This window comes from Pseudochaenichthys georgianus, chromosome 9 (assembly GCF_902827115.2).
Source record: "Pseudochaenichthys georgianus chromosome 9, fPseGeo1.2, whole genome shotgun sequence".
In the NCBI taxonomy this organism is placed as follows: domain Eukaryota; kingdom Metazoa; phylum Chordata; class Actinopteri; order Perciformes; family Channichthyidae; genus Pseudochaenichthys; species Pseudochaenichthys georgianus.
The window spans coordinates 30,429,169-30,445,482 of record NC_047511.1 but is presented as its reverse complement, the minus strand read 5'-3'; the positions used below and the strand labels follow the sequence as shown (position 1 = coordinate 30,445,482).

Sequence of the window (16,314 nt, the reverse complement as noted above, 5' to 3'; positions counted from 1 at the left end):
TCAAAATCTCACGATACATGGCCCCATTCATTCTTTCCTTTACACGGATCAGTCGTCCTGGTCCCATTGCAGAAAAACAGCCCCAAAGCATGATGTTTCCACCCCCATGTTTCACAGTAGGTATGGTGTTCTTTGGATGCAACTCAGCATTCTTTCTCCTCCAAACACGTCTAGGTGAGTTTTTACCAAAAAGTTCTATTTTGGTTTCATCTGACCATATGACATTCTCCCAATCCTCTTCTGGATCATCTAAATGCTCTCTAGCTAATTACATTACATTACATTGCATTGCATTTAGCTGATGCTTTTATCCAAAGCGACTTACAATAAGTACATTCGACCAGGAAGACACAACCTTGAAGAAAACAGAATCATATAAGTACATCAGGTTTCATAGAGCCAAACATTTTAAGTGCTACTCAACTGGCTATAGATAAGCCAGTCCTTTATTAGTATATAAGTGCTCTGTTAGCAGTTCTTTGTTAGTAATTCTATCGTTCGAAGTGGAGTCGAAAGAGATGAGTTTTCAGTCTGCGCCGGAAGATGTGCAGGCTTTCTGCTGTCCTGATGTCAATGGGGAGCTGATTGCACCATGTTGGAGCCAGGATAGCAAACCCACGTGTTTTTGCTGATGGGAACTTGGGTCCCCCTCGCAGCGAGGGTGCAGCGAGGGTGCAGCGAGTCGTTTGGCTGATGCAGAGCGTAGTGCACACGCTGGGGTGTACAGTTTAACCATGTCCTGGATGTAGGAAGGGCCAGATCCATTCGCAGCATGGTACGCAAGTACCAGTGTCTTGAAGTGGATTCTAGCAGTTACTGGAAGCCAGTGAAGTGAGCGGAGGAGCGGAGTGATGTGGGAAAATTTTGGAAGGTTGAAGACCAGACGAGCCGCTGCATTCTGGATGAGCTGCAGAGGTCGGATGGCACATGCAGGTAGACCAGCCAGGAGGGTGTTGCAGTAGTCTAGGCGTGAGATGACGAGAGCCTGGACCAGAACCTGCGTTGTTTTCTGGGTCAGCTGGGGACGTATCCTCCTGATGTTGTAAAGCGTGTATCTGCAGCAACGGGTTGTAGCAGCGATGTTTGCAGTGAAGGACAGTTTGTTATCTAGGATCACACCCAGATTCCTTACAGTCTAAGTCGGGGAAACAACAGAGGTGCCGATGTTGATTGTCAGGTCAAGAGTGGGACAATCTTTTCCCGGAAGGAAAAGCAGTTCAGTCTTGTCAAGGTTGAGCTTGAGGTGATGAGCAGACATCCACTGAGAGATGTCAGCTAGACAAGCAGAGATGCGTGCGACGACCTGGGTCTCTGAGCGGGGAAAGGACAGAATTAATTGGGTGTCGTCAGAGTAGCAGTGGTATTAAAAACCATGCGGGCTAATGACAGATCCGAGCGAGTTTGTGTACAGGGAGAAGAGGAGGGGACCCAGAACAGAGCCCTGAGGGACCCCTGTAGTTAATTGACAAGGGTCGGACTCGGACCCTCTCCAAGTTACCCTGTAGGTACAGTCTTTGAGGTATGAGGTGAGGAGGGAAAGTGCAGAGCCTGAAACTCCAAGTTTTTGAAGAATGTGAAGGAGGATCTGATGGTTCACCGTGTCGAATGCAGCAGACAGGTCCAACAGGATGATGACAGAGGAGAGGGATGCTGCTTTCACACACTGTTGCTGGTATTTTGGCCCATTCCTCCATGCAGATCTCCTCTAGAGCAGTGATGTTTTGGGGCTGTCGCTGGGCAACACAGACTTTCAACTCCCTCCAAACATTTTCTATGGGGTTGAGATCTGAAGACTGGCTAGGCCACTCCAGGACCTTGAAATGTCCTGTATGTCTTCCATTTTCTAATAATTGCTCCCACAGTTGATTTCTTCACACCAAGCTGCTTACCTATTGCAGATTCAGTCTTCCCAGCCTGGTGCAGGTCTACAATTGTGTTTCTGGTGTCCTTTGACAGCTCTTTGGTCTTGGCCATAGTGGAGTTTGGAGTGTGACTGAGGTTGTGGACAGGTGTCTTTTATACTGATAACGAGTTCAAACAGGTGCCATTAATACAGTTAACGTGTGGAGGACAGAGGAGGCTCTTAAAGAAGAAGTTACAGGTCTGTGAGAGCCAGAAATCTTGTTTGTTTGTTTGTTGGTGACCAAATACTTATTTTACAGAGGAATTTACCAATTAATTCATTAAAAATCCTACAATGTGATTTCCTGGATTCTTTCCCCCCATTCTGTCTCTCATAGTTGAAGTGTACCTAGGATGAAAATTACAGGCCTCTCATCTTTTTAAGTGGGATAACTTGCACAATTGGTGGCTGACTAAATACTTTCCCCCCCCACTGTATCTACCTTGCCATATGCCAAACCATACTCCTGTTGTTTATATCGATTTAGCACAGCTATTCAATTTTCAATTAATTCTTCCACTAAACCTGTTAGCCCCAGAACTAGAACAAGGATAGACAAGTGCAAACAGCAGACTTTCCCCCGGGGGTTGAGGACACCCCTGGGGCTACAGGGTACTGAAGAGGAGCCTAAGAAGGAGGCAAGGACATATGTCGAGACATTAATCTGCTAACAGGAAAGGAGCATCTAACAGCTGGTCCTGTGCCAAACTCCCAATCTTAATCTTGTCAACTTTCTGTTTAGCTGCTTGGACTTTGGGTCTTATTGTGAATCACAGCGCTGTCACTGAAAGAAAAGCGCCCAATGTATTATAGTATGTGTGTTGTTAGAGAAAAGGGAGTGTATGCGACTGTGCATGAGCATGTGTGTGGAGAATGTTGGAGTGTGAATAACCAGTGTGAATAACTTCTTCTTTGCATCATTTCCCTCTTCAAGCATAAAAACATGAATATTTATAACTACATCAAACAAGCATTCATGAAATATTTAAATGTTCGAGAAACAAAAAAAGCTTTTATCCTCTCTCTTATTCGTATGTGTTTTCTAGCCTCTCTCTTCCTCTCCCTCTCGATTTTGCTCACACATGCGCACTCTCAGATTTTACCCACGGGTGACAACGACAAACCTTCGCACTCGATCCACTCTTCTGTGGTATCAGCACATTGCTGCTTTAAATAGAGGAGGCAGCAATGCAAGAAGGATCAATAATTTAGCCTGGATTGAATTTCAAGCAAAACACATGTTTTTTAAGTTTTAGTTTGTCATGTTTTACAAGATAGCTAACAGATGCATCACATTTCAGGAGAGAACTGAGTCATTCGCTAAAATGCATCCTGTTTAGGAAGATAGTTTTTTGCGAAGAGAATAATCACCGACTTGGAGCATATTGTAACATGTTGATAGGGCAAAGATAATTTGTGGAGCCCTGTATTTTTCCTGTAATTCACACCCCCCTCCTTCCACTGTATCTCTATCTCTCTCTCTGCCTAGTTAAGAGAGGCTATGCTAATCACTGAAGCAAATGCTGCTGTGTTTTTAGAAAAGGTCCTGTTAAGTGTGAATTAAGAAAATAGGTTGTGTAGGGGTACAATCTTGCTCTCTACTCTCCCACAATGCCTTATGCCAATAGCATAGCCAACCATTTGGTGTTATATCTGCAAATCTGCATATTTGGTGCTTCCTTATGCTAGCATTCATCTATAATGTAAATTCCACTGAGCCTACTGTTTTATAGGAATCATTGGTTGAATTGACTTGTTGGATTAAGTGTGAATGGCTTTGTGAAGCTACATGATGTGTGTTGAAGGCTCTAAGAGATTAATGGAAGAAAAATAATCCTATAAGGCTATACGGCACATTGATTCTGTCATTTCTGCCGTGCCTCTTTCTTTTATGCATTTATTCTTGTGCTTGTGTTTGCAGTATTTGAATGCACTCTCCACACAGTCTATTCTTTTAGCCTTATGTAAAACAGCATATATGGTAAAATAAAGGGATTAAAGGAGATGGCATTTTTGTTGGAATATTTTTGTCCTCTCTTTTCCTCTTTGTGTTCTCAGTCAGGGCACGCTGTTCAAAAGAATAGAAGAAAGATCACTGGGTGAGCAGTCAGTAGGCTAAATCTAATCAAAGGGAGAAGTGCTTTTAAATGTCTTTTGTTCCCTCAGGCAAAACGTTTGTGGGCCTCCCTACTCCAGCCAGTGCGTCCTGCCCAAACTCCACTGCCACTAGATGCAATTAATATTGAGCGGATACCCTGGCCTGCACTCCCCTCATATAATAACAGTGTTAGAACAAAGGTTAATGCTTTGAATCTAATCTCTGTCCTCGTCATTTTCAATGGAGTTGTGATGCAAGGGAAGGGAGATATAAATGAGGAGGGGGGCAGCAGGTCTGGAGAGAGATTGGTAGTCAGTGGGGGGCTCAGACGGAAGAAAAATTAATTACTGGTCTCTATAAATTCAATGTCATGTCTCATTTTCTTTAATCCTCCCCGCCTTTTTTCACTGCCGAGCTGTGCTAACATGAAGCTTGGGAAGACTAATGAAAAGGCCTCTTAGATGCTAATAGCAAATTAGCCCTGGTGTCACTTTTGGAACTGTGAGTGGAGCGACTGTCGGCTCAGTGAAGAGGTAGACCAAACAGCTGTCTGGACTGCATGTTGTACACCGGCAAAAACACAAAAAACATTGAGTTGAAAAGTTAGGGCACTTAAATGTTACACATATTTTGTTGTTTCGTTGCCACACACCATTCTCGCCCTTTATTCTCCCTTATTCTTGGCTGCTGAAATCAGGCTTTTCTGACACACAAACCCAGATACGACTAGTCTGGTGTCTCTGGGGGGGATTTAGTGGTTTGGATCATGAGTTATGAGTTGGATAGTGTTCCATTTCTCTTTGCTGCTTTTTTAAAACTGGACCAGACTCAGGTTTAACAAGTCACTAAGATTATTTTCTGATCAGGCTTCAGACACAAAAACATGAGTCACAAACTTGCTTGGATAACACATCTATTTTCTCTGCTGAGTCCAAAGGAAAAATAACATATTGATGGGGCTTTAGATCCCAGAGACAGCGTCTGTTTTAGTTTTCAATCTGAAGAATGTTCCAATACAATTTAGTCTCTCACAGAAAGATACAGTATGTCAGCACTTGCGTGCAGTTTATATCTCAGTTGTGCTGAATTATTATACTCACAACAATGTGACTCTCTCCGCTCTGTGAAAAACAGACTGGATGACAAATGTAGTTAATTTCTGTCTGTTTGAAGAGCTTTTCACATTCCAAAACATGACACATCTGATGTAAAAATATGGCAAAAACAGACTCAGGCCAGTTGTGTTATTATTTTACAACTTTTACAAAGGGAATGAACAATCTGAAGAATGTATGGGTGTTGTTTTTATTGAACTACAAACGACTTGAGTAAGTAGCTCTCTCTCATCTCGTTTTTATTTTCTTTCTTTTTACTTTCTTTCTCACACAGCCCAAGAGAAAACCAAGTTCTGTACTGCTTTGCACTTTACTCCCACAGCGAAAAGGAACAATATCGAAGAGAAAAACAAAAGAGAAGGCAGCCAGCCAGTCAACATCTGCATTTATGTAAAAACATATAATCCAATTAACTAATACAATAAAACAGTGATCGCTCTATTAATGGAATACAAAGGAGAGAGGGGTGCCATGTTCGACTTCAGAAAACTACTCATGTGGAGAAAATGCAAATGGCGTGAAATGAGTGTGTCTGGTAATGTGTTTGTATAAAGCTGCATGCTGTGGCACTGGACAGGAGGCTGATGACTCTTACCTTTCTCTCTCTACAGGCATACTTCCGACAGGGTGTTGCCCTTCAGTACCTTGGTCGCCATGCCGACGCACTGGCCGCCTTTGCCTCCGGGCTGGCCCAAGACCCCAAGAGCCTGCAGCTGCTAGTGGGCATGATAGAAGCCGCCATGAAGTCGCCGTTACGAGGTGAGTTGTAATTGATTTAATTAATGTATGTGTCAATCAATTGTCTTAAAAATATGTCTGGGTTTTTTACTGAGTATATATTTGTTTAGGTTAACCAACTACCAAGTAGAGTACCTCCCTTTCATTGTAATCGTTAGATCCTTAAAGTCATAAAAAGATGTGCTTGAAGCCAAATCCAGAGTCCAGATTTCCCCTCTCCATTCTTTTGATTTACGCGGGATTTGCCTTGAAGCTGCAGATTGGAGGCGCTTTATCCAGTTCTCTTTAAACATCCATGGTCTCAAGCCCCCAGGAAGTGCGCTCGGCATTGAAGCATATTGTCATAGTGGCCAAACGATGACGCTACAACTTCCGTGCCATTGGGCCCAAACATTATTTTTCCAAATGACTGGAGAATCTGCGTATATTTTAGTTTGAGGTAAACCAAATACCGAGTCAGACACTTGAATAGCCCTTCTTTCAATCACTAGGTCCTACGTATTGTTAAATGTGCTTAAAGCTTTAAACCACAGTTCCAGAGTCATTTGAATGACCTGAAACCAGACATGATGCTGACGTGAGGGAGCGGATTGGAGACGGGGCCAAAGGAAAATGAGAGTGCGCATCCCCATCCCTATTGGCCCAATGAATGCGGAAGATTGCAAGAAGGTCTCGGGAAGATACCGGTATTTCTGTATTCAAGAGTCAGGCCATTTAGCTTTAGGCACCACTGAACAACTTTCATAGAAATGAACAGGGCGCCGCCTCCAACGCTTTATCTAGTTCTCTTAATAAATCTACGGTGTGTCTGGGTGTCACTGTCTCTCTGCTTCACCATCTCCACCTGTTTTTGCCGCTGTCTCTGAAATAATCCTCACTCTGTCAGTCAATAAGCCTGTTGTGGTGACTTTACCTGTCAGGTTTTTTACCCTTTCAGCAGACAGGCCATCTCTCTATCGGTCTGTGTTTCTGTCTTTGTGACTGACTGTCAGTGTCAAGTATTTACCTCGGGAATTTGAGGCCTGACGCACATGTTATTGTCAGATGGGCTGATCACACTCACAGATAGCTAGATAGTTATCTTAATGAGCATCCAACACTAATGCTATTGTCTGTGTGTGCCCATGTATAAGCCTTTTTCCTCAAGCTGAGTGGATTTGTAAGTAGTGCATTCAAGCCAAGACTGTAACTAAAATGCGTTCTTTCTGTTTAACATTAATATCTGTTGTATCAGCCGACTGCAGTGACCTGATTGTCCATGAGTAATCAGTATGGGCCAGCCTAATGAGCCAACAATTTTGGTTCAGATGACCACTGCAAAGAATGTAATATTCTTCAGATCTGGATGGCACCGGCTGCCAAATTAGACCGAGTCATCCTGCAGTCTTGCTTTGTCATCGTCTCTTCACCACTGTGCTGAAACTGCGTATGGGAAAAAATGCCAGGTTTTATAATCCAACATTTGCTGAACTGGACAATGAGATGAGCAGCTCTGAAGGGCTTTGTTTGGTGAGGAATCTGTTTCCCTTTGATTGAAAATAATATTCTTGTGCAAATGCAGAAGGAAAACAGAATAAAGAAAAATGGGCCAATCTGAGCGGCATTGATTGTATAATCCTGACACTGGAGCCAAAACAAGAAAAGGGTTTGGGTGCAAGCCCAGAGCTGAGCATCATGGACCAGAATGGGTCCTCTCTGTAGGGCAAGACCAACATTCAGCCCAAGCCATTTAATCTCTTAATTGTTTACCCTATTTCCCACGGTGCAAAGCAACCAGCAGAGGACCTAATCCAAGGTGTGCCGAGGAGAGGTAGCTAGGTCAAATGATTAAGAGCAGTGATCCTCTCACAGGGGCTCCTGGCACAGTGGGACGATAATCAATGTTACGCCAGCAAACAGGGAGGATAATCAGTGTTACTCAGCCAAGGTCCCCTGATAAGTAAAAGGTAGGCGAGCAGTGCTTTCTTTCCTTAAAGGAGGAGGAGTGCCACGTTCCTGCCAGTGTTTGTCGACCACATACTCATCCCAGAATTCACCTTGATTGGCTGAGCCACCGAATGAATTACAGTTGCCATGCTAATGCCAAAGTTTTAGAACATTTCCTTTAACACCTTGAGCCAAAATATGGCTATAAGTCCATTTACATAAAGTCATTGTACTCGGCTGGTTTTAACCTTCTTGTTATGGGTTGTAACTACATTGCAATTACATTAAAAGAAAAGTGTAATCCATTTGGAATTACACTTTTATCTCTTATAGCAGTTCTGCAAACACAACATTATTCCCATATGTGTGTAGACTCAATGTTGCTTCCATGTTGCCAAGAAAGAACAGATTGTATCTAGCTGTGATTGCAGTGTTCACTTATCTCTGTCATTTATCTTACCGAAAAACATCTCCACACACTGTGATGTTTACAGTCCCACGAAGAGCACCTTTGTGTTTATTTTCTGCCACAGAGCAAAGGGATGCATCTGAAGACAGACGTACCAAATGAGCAAATAAATAAATCAGAAGGACAAATAATAAACCTCAGATAATGTTATCAAGGCATATTTCTTCAAGGACACAGTGTGAAACAATTCATCAAAGCTTGCCTTGTTTCGACAGTAAGGTTAACATTATATGTAGAATGCCCCAATTCTTAGAGTGTCATATACAATTCAACCCAGACACACACTACCACTCCTGATTACATAGATGAAGGTTTCTTCTCATTATTTTAGAGTCAAGCAGCTGTTGTGCTCTCATGCGATTCAAACTGTATCTTCCATAACAAAGGGGCTCTCACACTGGTGGAAACTGCTGCAGTCTTTTCTTACTGTACTGTATCTGTCTCCCTGACTGCCACCTCCAAAAATCCCCTGCAGCGATATTATCCCCAATTTGTTAGCATTGTCCATCTGGATCATTGGATAAGCTGTGGGAAATCAGCGTCTCACAGTTTTATATATTGGAATCTTTATTTCATTATGCATGGTATCACAGGGGCAATAGTTTTACCATTCATCCTGCTCTAGTTCTGTCTCTCATTTAGCTGCTTTAGGCCAAAAAGACTGCAAAGGGTCCATTAGCCGTTAATTATCGGATTGTTTTCCACATGTGCTTACTGAAAAGGTTTTCTTTCTTTCAAAGATCCCTACAGATAAACCATGGAGGAGATGGTTCCCAGCGTGGCAGTTATTGATCCTGGCTGGATCATTTCCCATTAAAAACATTGTCCTTAAACTGGAGGATTTGGTGCCTGTGTTCATTAGCATCTGTCCTACTGAGAAGCCTTTGAGCAAAAGTGCTTTTGATTATTAAAACATAAGCACAAGAGGGGCCGTTATTTAACTTTCTCCGACACTTAACCCCCCTGGAGACGACAGGAAAGGGGAGAATTTGATGGATCATTTAATTATTACATTAGATGTCACTTGTTAGACGCTTTTATCCAAAGTGACTTACATACTCAATACTGTGGACAATCCCCACAGGAGCAATTTGGGGTGAAGTGTCTTGCCCAGGGACACAACGACATGCTGACTGCTGGGGGACTCGAACTTGCTATCCCCTGATTCGAAGTCCAGCATGACAATTATGACATTATTACTTATGGATAAGGGGGATAATGTCTCATATTTATTTAATGGTCATCAGATCCAATAAAAAGACCAAAACGTACAATGAATTGATTCTTCTTACAACAGAGTCTGTATAGCCAAAACCTAATAAGGCATGTACCATAAAGCTCCATAGTCCAATACTATAAACAAATATATCCATATATGTTGTCCACACATTTGCACTGTTTATATGTTCTATCAAAATGGCCATTGCCGTTTATGAAGACAAGGTTAAGTCACTTACTAAAAACCTCATAGCACAACTTTTTTAGTAAGCTATCAATCCCCCTTTTCAATGTAGTTTGTGGAACACTAGCAAATACAGGAGAGAGAGTGCATCAAATGTGTTTTTATTTACATGAGATTTAAACTCTTTGACGTATTGCAGGTATTTTCGTATATGAGAATACTGTCATTACAGTGAGGTGTGGTCCTGGTTGCATTAGCTTAAAAGCCTCTCTGAAAAGAGGCAAGAGAAGAAAGATGAGGCTTAAAAACACTCTGTTATGACCTTCTGTTAGCAGTGTGCATATCAATGAGGTGAAGTTGTAATTCTTGCTTCATATCTTAATACAGTAAAGACTAGCATTTGACTTGTGTGTCCGGTGTGTGTACTGTATGTGTGTGCGTGCCTGTTTATGTGTGTGAAACAGCACAAGCCGATGTTGTCATAACAACCTGCTTATAAATGCAGCAGCCATGACACCTTTTAAAAAAGGATTCTCCCCGTGTTTTGATTTACGACTCGACTCTCGGTGTCACTATGAAGGCAATTACAAGCTATGAATGGATATTATATGCACGCACTGACTCCGTAAGCACGACACTCTGCCAAGTGCTGGAACAGAAGCATTGCTCATGAAAGAGCATCATCAGTTATGCTTTGGAGTGCTTGTGTGAGGAAGCATCTCATATTGTGTGTGTGTGTGTGTGTGTGTGTGTGTGTGTGTGTGTGTGTGTGTGTGTGTGTGTGTGTGTGTGTGTGTGTGTGTGTGTGTGTGTGTGTGTGTGTGTGTGTGTGTGTGTGTGTGTGTGTGTGTGTGTGTGTGTGTGTGTGTGTGTGTGTGTGTGTGTGTGTGTGTGTGTGTGTGTGTGTGTGTGTGTGTGTGTGTGTTTCTGTGTCTAGGTGATTTAGAGTCTGTGCGTGTTTCTATTAACTATTGTGGTGATTCAATTGTTTTGCCTAAATGTTTCTCTGACCAAATGAAAGATGTGGTTTATGAAAGCTTGTGCCTTATGCTGCTTTTTAGACTACACACACAGCTTGTACAGGCACATTTTACACCATGTATCTTCTCTTAAGAGCTTTGACCTAATTAGTAGCAATCCTGCTCAAAATATCTGCAAATACAGGGCCATGAGAATTAAGTATCCCCCAGATACCCTCCTATATTTTACAGTACATGAATGCAAATATAAACTGACACACGAATGCATCAATAGACACACTCGCACACAGTTGGGCATGCCCCCCTTCCTGTTGTTCGATGTTGGTGTCTGCCAGAGGGCTTTGTAATCTGGAGGGGCTGTGGATCCCAAATCCCGCGTGGCCCACCATTGATTTATGTCATTGTGTGCATTTTCAGCCTCTTCAAAGGTCACCTTGTGTGTCTCCTTTGCTCTGCATTCCTCTGCTGCTGCTACTGTTGAGCATTAGCTGCATTAGTTTCCCCTCACTCTTTAAACTCGATCTCGAAACCCACTCAGCCCTCTCTCAGTATTCCTCTCAAACAACCATATCAGCTGTCCCTGTCACAGGGAATGGAATTTGTGGTTTCTAAAGACAGTTTCCCACAATGATCTAAACTTGTGCAATTTTTATACAGTGTCGTTGGAAATTGCCTCAGATTACCCCAGTGGAGGGAACAGAAAATGCCTGATATCTTGTTTCAATGTCAAATTGTCAGTAAAAGCCGCCACTCAGCCAAACTCCAGCGTACACTTATCCAGGCAAAACACAACAACGACTCAAGAAAAGTAGAATTCAGATAAACATGTAACACAGTGACTACGGTAAAAGTCGGATATTGTTGTCAGTCACCACATCAGAACAAGGTTATGTTTTCACACTTTCTGGGGCCTGTTTCTCATATCCGTCTTACTCATGTCCTTCCTGTGCAGAGTCTCTGGAGCCCACCTATCAGCAGCTGCAAAAGATGAAGCTGGACAAAAGTCCCTTTGTGGTGGTGTCTGTGATTGGCCAGGAGCTGCTGACAGCGAGCCACCACACAGCCTCTGTTGTGGTGCTGGAAGCCGCTTTGAAGATCGGCACATGCAGCCTCAAGCTCCGCGGCTCCGTCTTCTCCGCCCTCAGCAGCGCCCACTGGTCCCTGGGCAACACAGAGAAGAGCACTGGCTACATGCAGCAGGACCTGGAGGTGGCCAAGACCTTAGGTAAGAGGCATGAACTGGTAAATAAGGATTATACATGTAAATTAGTGCTTCAAATGATGATTCTTTTTTTCTTAAAAGTGCAGAACACACATTCCCAGAGCCAAAATTACCCTCTTAAAGATACTTGATTCATCCAACAGTAGAACAATCTAATTTTATGCAATGTACAGAGATAAAGAACACATTGGCCGCTGTAAAGCTCAGTGGTTACTACTGGTTAGAATCTGGCCTGTTCCCTTTTTGCGCGTCATTCACTCTATCTCCCCCTTTCATAACTGTCACTCTCCAATAATATAATCTGGCCCAATAAATCTTTAAAAAAAAAAAAAAAACTCAAAGTAGCAAATCCACCACTTTACACCAGACAAAAGTGTGGTTAAAATGTAATTTTTAACAGACATTGATATTCTCAACAGGATGAATACTGTCTTTTAATCCTGATACTGTCATCAGATCAGAATTTGATCCTATCACAGAGCGAAGTGAAGCGAAGTGAAGCGATAAGAAATACAAAAATTAGTTCATATTTTCTATTTTTCTCCATTTGAGTCCACTGCTACCAAAATCTGAGCTAACTAAACTTTGCATCAGAATTGGCCCGTTTTTGGCCTAATAATAGATCTTACTAACTATATATGGGGATGCTGTGTGGGTGTACAGGAGATAAGGTATGAGAGAATAACAGTTAAGGAGGATAAAAGCTTAAGGTAATTTAGGAGTTAAAAAAACAACAGAGAGTAGCACAGACTGGCTCCACTGTTCTCACCCCCACACAGTTTGACACATGACTGGGCAGAGCAGCTGGAGATAAGGAGCTGTGGTTCTCAGGTGGAGCGCAGAGACTTGCGCTTTACTTTGGCCCTGTCTGTGGGGCCTCTCTGTCAAGCAGAAATAATAAGGCTTTCCCCTCTCACCCTCTGGAGCATTGAGATCAACACTACCAGCTGTCAGAGAAGCCGCTCTACTGTGGAGAACTTTTAACGGCCACTTTCCCTTTTAAGGGTGCAGTGGCATGTCAGTGGCATAGATGTGGTTCATCACATCACCGTTCAACAGTGGCAGTGGGAATATGTGAAACAAACACCAGTTGCTCTGTAATTTCGTAGGCTGTACTGTAAAAATGCTTTGTTGGCTATTTGGTTTCATCTCTTTTGGTTTTCCCTCTTCAGGTGACCAAACAGGGGAATGCCGCGCTCATGGCAATCTGGGCTCGGCATTCTTCTCCAAGGGAAACTACCGCGAAGCGCTGACCAACCATCGCAACCAGCTGGTTCTGGCCATGAAGCTGAAGGACAGAGAGGTAGATAGCACACACTTGAAAGCAGTTTTTAAATGGTTAGAGCAGGCAGACTGTCATAGCAGAGGACAATGAGTTGAGGTTAAAAAGTGTTTTTTTCTGAGTCTCTTATCATGTTGTAGGTGTGGGATTGTGCTATGCCCAGCATTCCTCTGTTCTGTATGTTTAGAGGGTATCTGAAGGAGGAGTCTGAAGGACACAGAAATGCTGCTGCTCTTTGTCTATTTAAAAACACGGGTGGCAAGTTGGTCCCGAGAACAGATGAAGGTGATGGGGGGAGGAGAGAGAGTGAGGCAGTCGAAGGAACGGCCAACAGGATAGCCTTAGCAGCTGCTTCACCTTATTATCAATGCAAACCATTTATGCAGATATTATGCAGATGTTTATCTGGTCCGTGTAGCAGTAAGTCTGGGGCTTTGTAACATACGCCTGTTTTGGAATGCAATTTACACAGATTAATGTGTTTGAATATGGGGCAGAGAGAGGAAGAAGAGTGGGAGGGAAAGAAGAAAATGAAGGAGAGGGAGGGGAATTACTTAGACGGACTGATCCACTTTTTCTTGACTGTCTGGTGCCCTCTTTCTCTCCTCTCTCTGTCTCAGACTTCTTTCTTTCTCCCTCTCTGTCTCTCTCTCTGCCCGACCTCTGTGGTCATTGTTTGTGGGGGAGACAGGTGCTTGTTCCAACACAATTCCCGTCAAACGAGGAGAAGAATGGCGTCCGTTTCCCCTTCATTCCTTATCCTCCACAGCAGGCTGGCAGTCCTGCTTGTTTGTGTTCCCTGATATCAGGAGACATTTAAACAGTCCAGTCAAAGGCAGAACAATGCACCAGGGTGAAACTAACAGTTGAAGAATGAGGCCAGAGGTCCCCTTGACATGTCTCCCTCCCACAGTTTGACGATATGTGCAGGGCGGACGTATGATTATGAGATACAGACAGCAGTGCCAAAAACCGCTGTCATGTACAGTAATGAGGTTAGAGAAAGATGGGTCAGAAACATAGAGGACACATGCACGTCTGCTGTGAGCGTTTGAACACATCATTGGATGTAGCAGTAACTGGCCAGCTAAATGTCTGATTAAATGTTTTGTCTGCGTGCAAGTGTGTATATGCCCTCTACGTATCCGATGTTCGGACTAGTATGACTCACCTCCTAATGATGTTTAAAGACCTAGCAGTACAGTATCAGTATATCAGTATCCAGCTGCTGTAATCCATAGCGGATCACACTTTCTGCCACTGAGGCCCAGGCGGCACACATGTAGGAAAACAATACCCAAAGTGCAGCCCATGCTTACACACAAATGGCAAATGGGCCACTTATGAGGGCCCTGCGCCTGCGGAGGTCATTGAGCACCTTTAATAGTTGCATCATACAGTATTGAAAACGTCCTGATTGGCCCTGCACGGCCCACCCTACAACCCCCCCTGCCCTTGTTCCTCTGAAGGCCCCCTAATCAGAGTCATATGTGTGTCACACCACCTGGTCTCCCTCAGAACACACTGGAGCCTGGTGGAAAGCTCATTACGTCCAGCCTGATGTTTTTGTTTCTGATGTGGACGTTTTATCTGGCCTTTCTGAAGCTGAGGTCACTTCCTAGGCCGGGACAGGATGTTGATTCCGACTGGATTTCCAGTTTGCGGCCTTCAGTCTAGCAGTGAGGTGAAGAGACTGAAGAAGTGGCATCGATTCCAATCCTAAGTGATAAAGGAAAATATGCCATATGTGAATTCAACCACATTTAATAATTGCATATAGAATTTCCTGAGCTTTAATGAAATCATATATGTTTGATGTGATAAAAGGGCCTGATGGAACATATGGCTTTGATATGACGTGGGATGTTGGTTAAGAGCTTCGGATTTTGTGGGTAAAAAGAGCTTGGAAGATGATAACAGACACATTTAAATTAATTCGATACAGTTTGTGCGCGTGTGTGTGTGTGTGTGTGTGTGTGTGTGTGTGTGTGTGTGTGTGTGTGTGTGTGTGTGTGTGTGTGTGTGTGTGTGTGTGTGTGTGTGTGTGTGTGTGTGTGTGTGTGTGTGTGTGTGTGTGTGTGTGTGTGTGTGTGTGTGTGTGTGTGTGTGTGTGTGTGTGTGTAAATGTGTGAGCATGTCTGGTTGTGTGCAACAGACCGTAGTCGCTCTAGTTGTTTTGTCTGCTGAAAGATTTCCAATTTTAAAAGAAATGTAGTTTTATTGAAACTGTAGTTCTTTGTTGTTTTGGCTGTCATTCCTTTTCATTGGGTTATCATTGTCCTCATCTGGGAATGTGGTTGTATCACTGCAAGAGAAAATAAAACTGAATAGTAAAATTACCCAAACCGTCAGTTTTAAACATCCAACATAACTTACAAATATAGTGCACTTACTTTTTTTGTTTTACTTAATTTAAAATGTCTTTAGATAATCTGACTAAACTGTTAATTTACCGCCTGTGTTATTTTAAAGGGGCCTTATTGTGTTCATTTTCAGAGTTCATGTTAGAATTTTGTGATTCTACAATGACATGTTAACAAAAATGTGTTTATGCTTCTCATACTGCCTGTGCTGCAGCACCTCTTTCTCTGCCTGGAACCAGAGCCCAGTCTGCTCTGATTGGTTAGCTGGCTGGCTCTGTTGTGTGTCAATCGCTTAGAGATGTTCCAACCCTTAGCCCATAACATACAATGTGTTGTTGCACTAGCCAATAGCAGCGCAAGTGTTATAGAGTGATGTCACTGTTACAGAAGTAAACAAATGAGTCAAATGGAAGCGTTTCAGCCAAAGTTTCTCTCCCACACACTCCCCCCGAGTGTGTGGGAGAGAAACTTTGGGATTTTAGCCTTTTCAGATCATCTACATGCACAAAAGCCTATATCACACACTACAGGGAAGGGGAAACCCCAACAAGCATAGTACCCTTTTGTTGCATACTTGCATTGTAACCTGATTTAAGCTATTACCTTACTGTATGTGTAATGTATGGCGTATTACTTATACGACCGTCGATAATTGGTGGTAGTGTAACTTAAAGCTCTGGTTTACAACATCACTTCAGCAACTACTCCACTACAGCCTGCACAGTGCTCTGTCACTGTGTGTAATGAAGGAGCAGAGAGAGACACAAAACAGAGATTCCAGATGAGAGTTATCTATAAATCAAGAGGCAGTACAGT

General features: G+C 43.0%; 1 protein-coding gene across 3 annotated transcripts in view; it reads left to right on the top strand.

Annotated features, from left to right (window-relative positions):
• LOC117452380 (tetratricopeptide repeat protein 28-like) overlaps positions 1-16,314 on the top strand; it is a 190,948-nt gene that overhangs the window by 115,441 nt on the left and 59,193 nt on the right. For all 3 annotated transcript variants that reach the window (XM_034090975.1, XM_034090974.1, XM_034090976.1), the window contains 3 exons: positions 5,728-5,875; positions 11,584-11,856; positions 13,026-13,156. In XM_034090975.1, the coding sequence (XP_033946866.1) occupies positions 5,728-5,875; positions 11,584-11,856; positions 13,026-13,156 (552 nt within the window). The remainder of the gene's footprint in view (positions 1-5,727; positions 5,876-11,583; positions 11,857-13,025; positions 13,157-16,314) is intronic.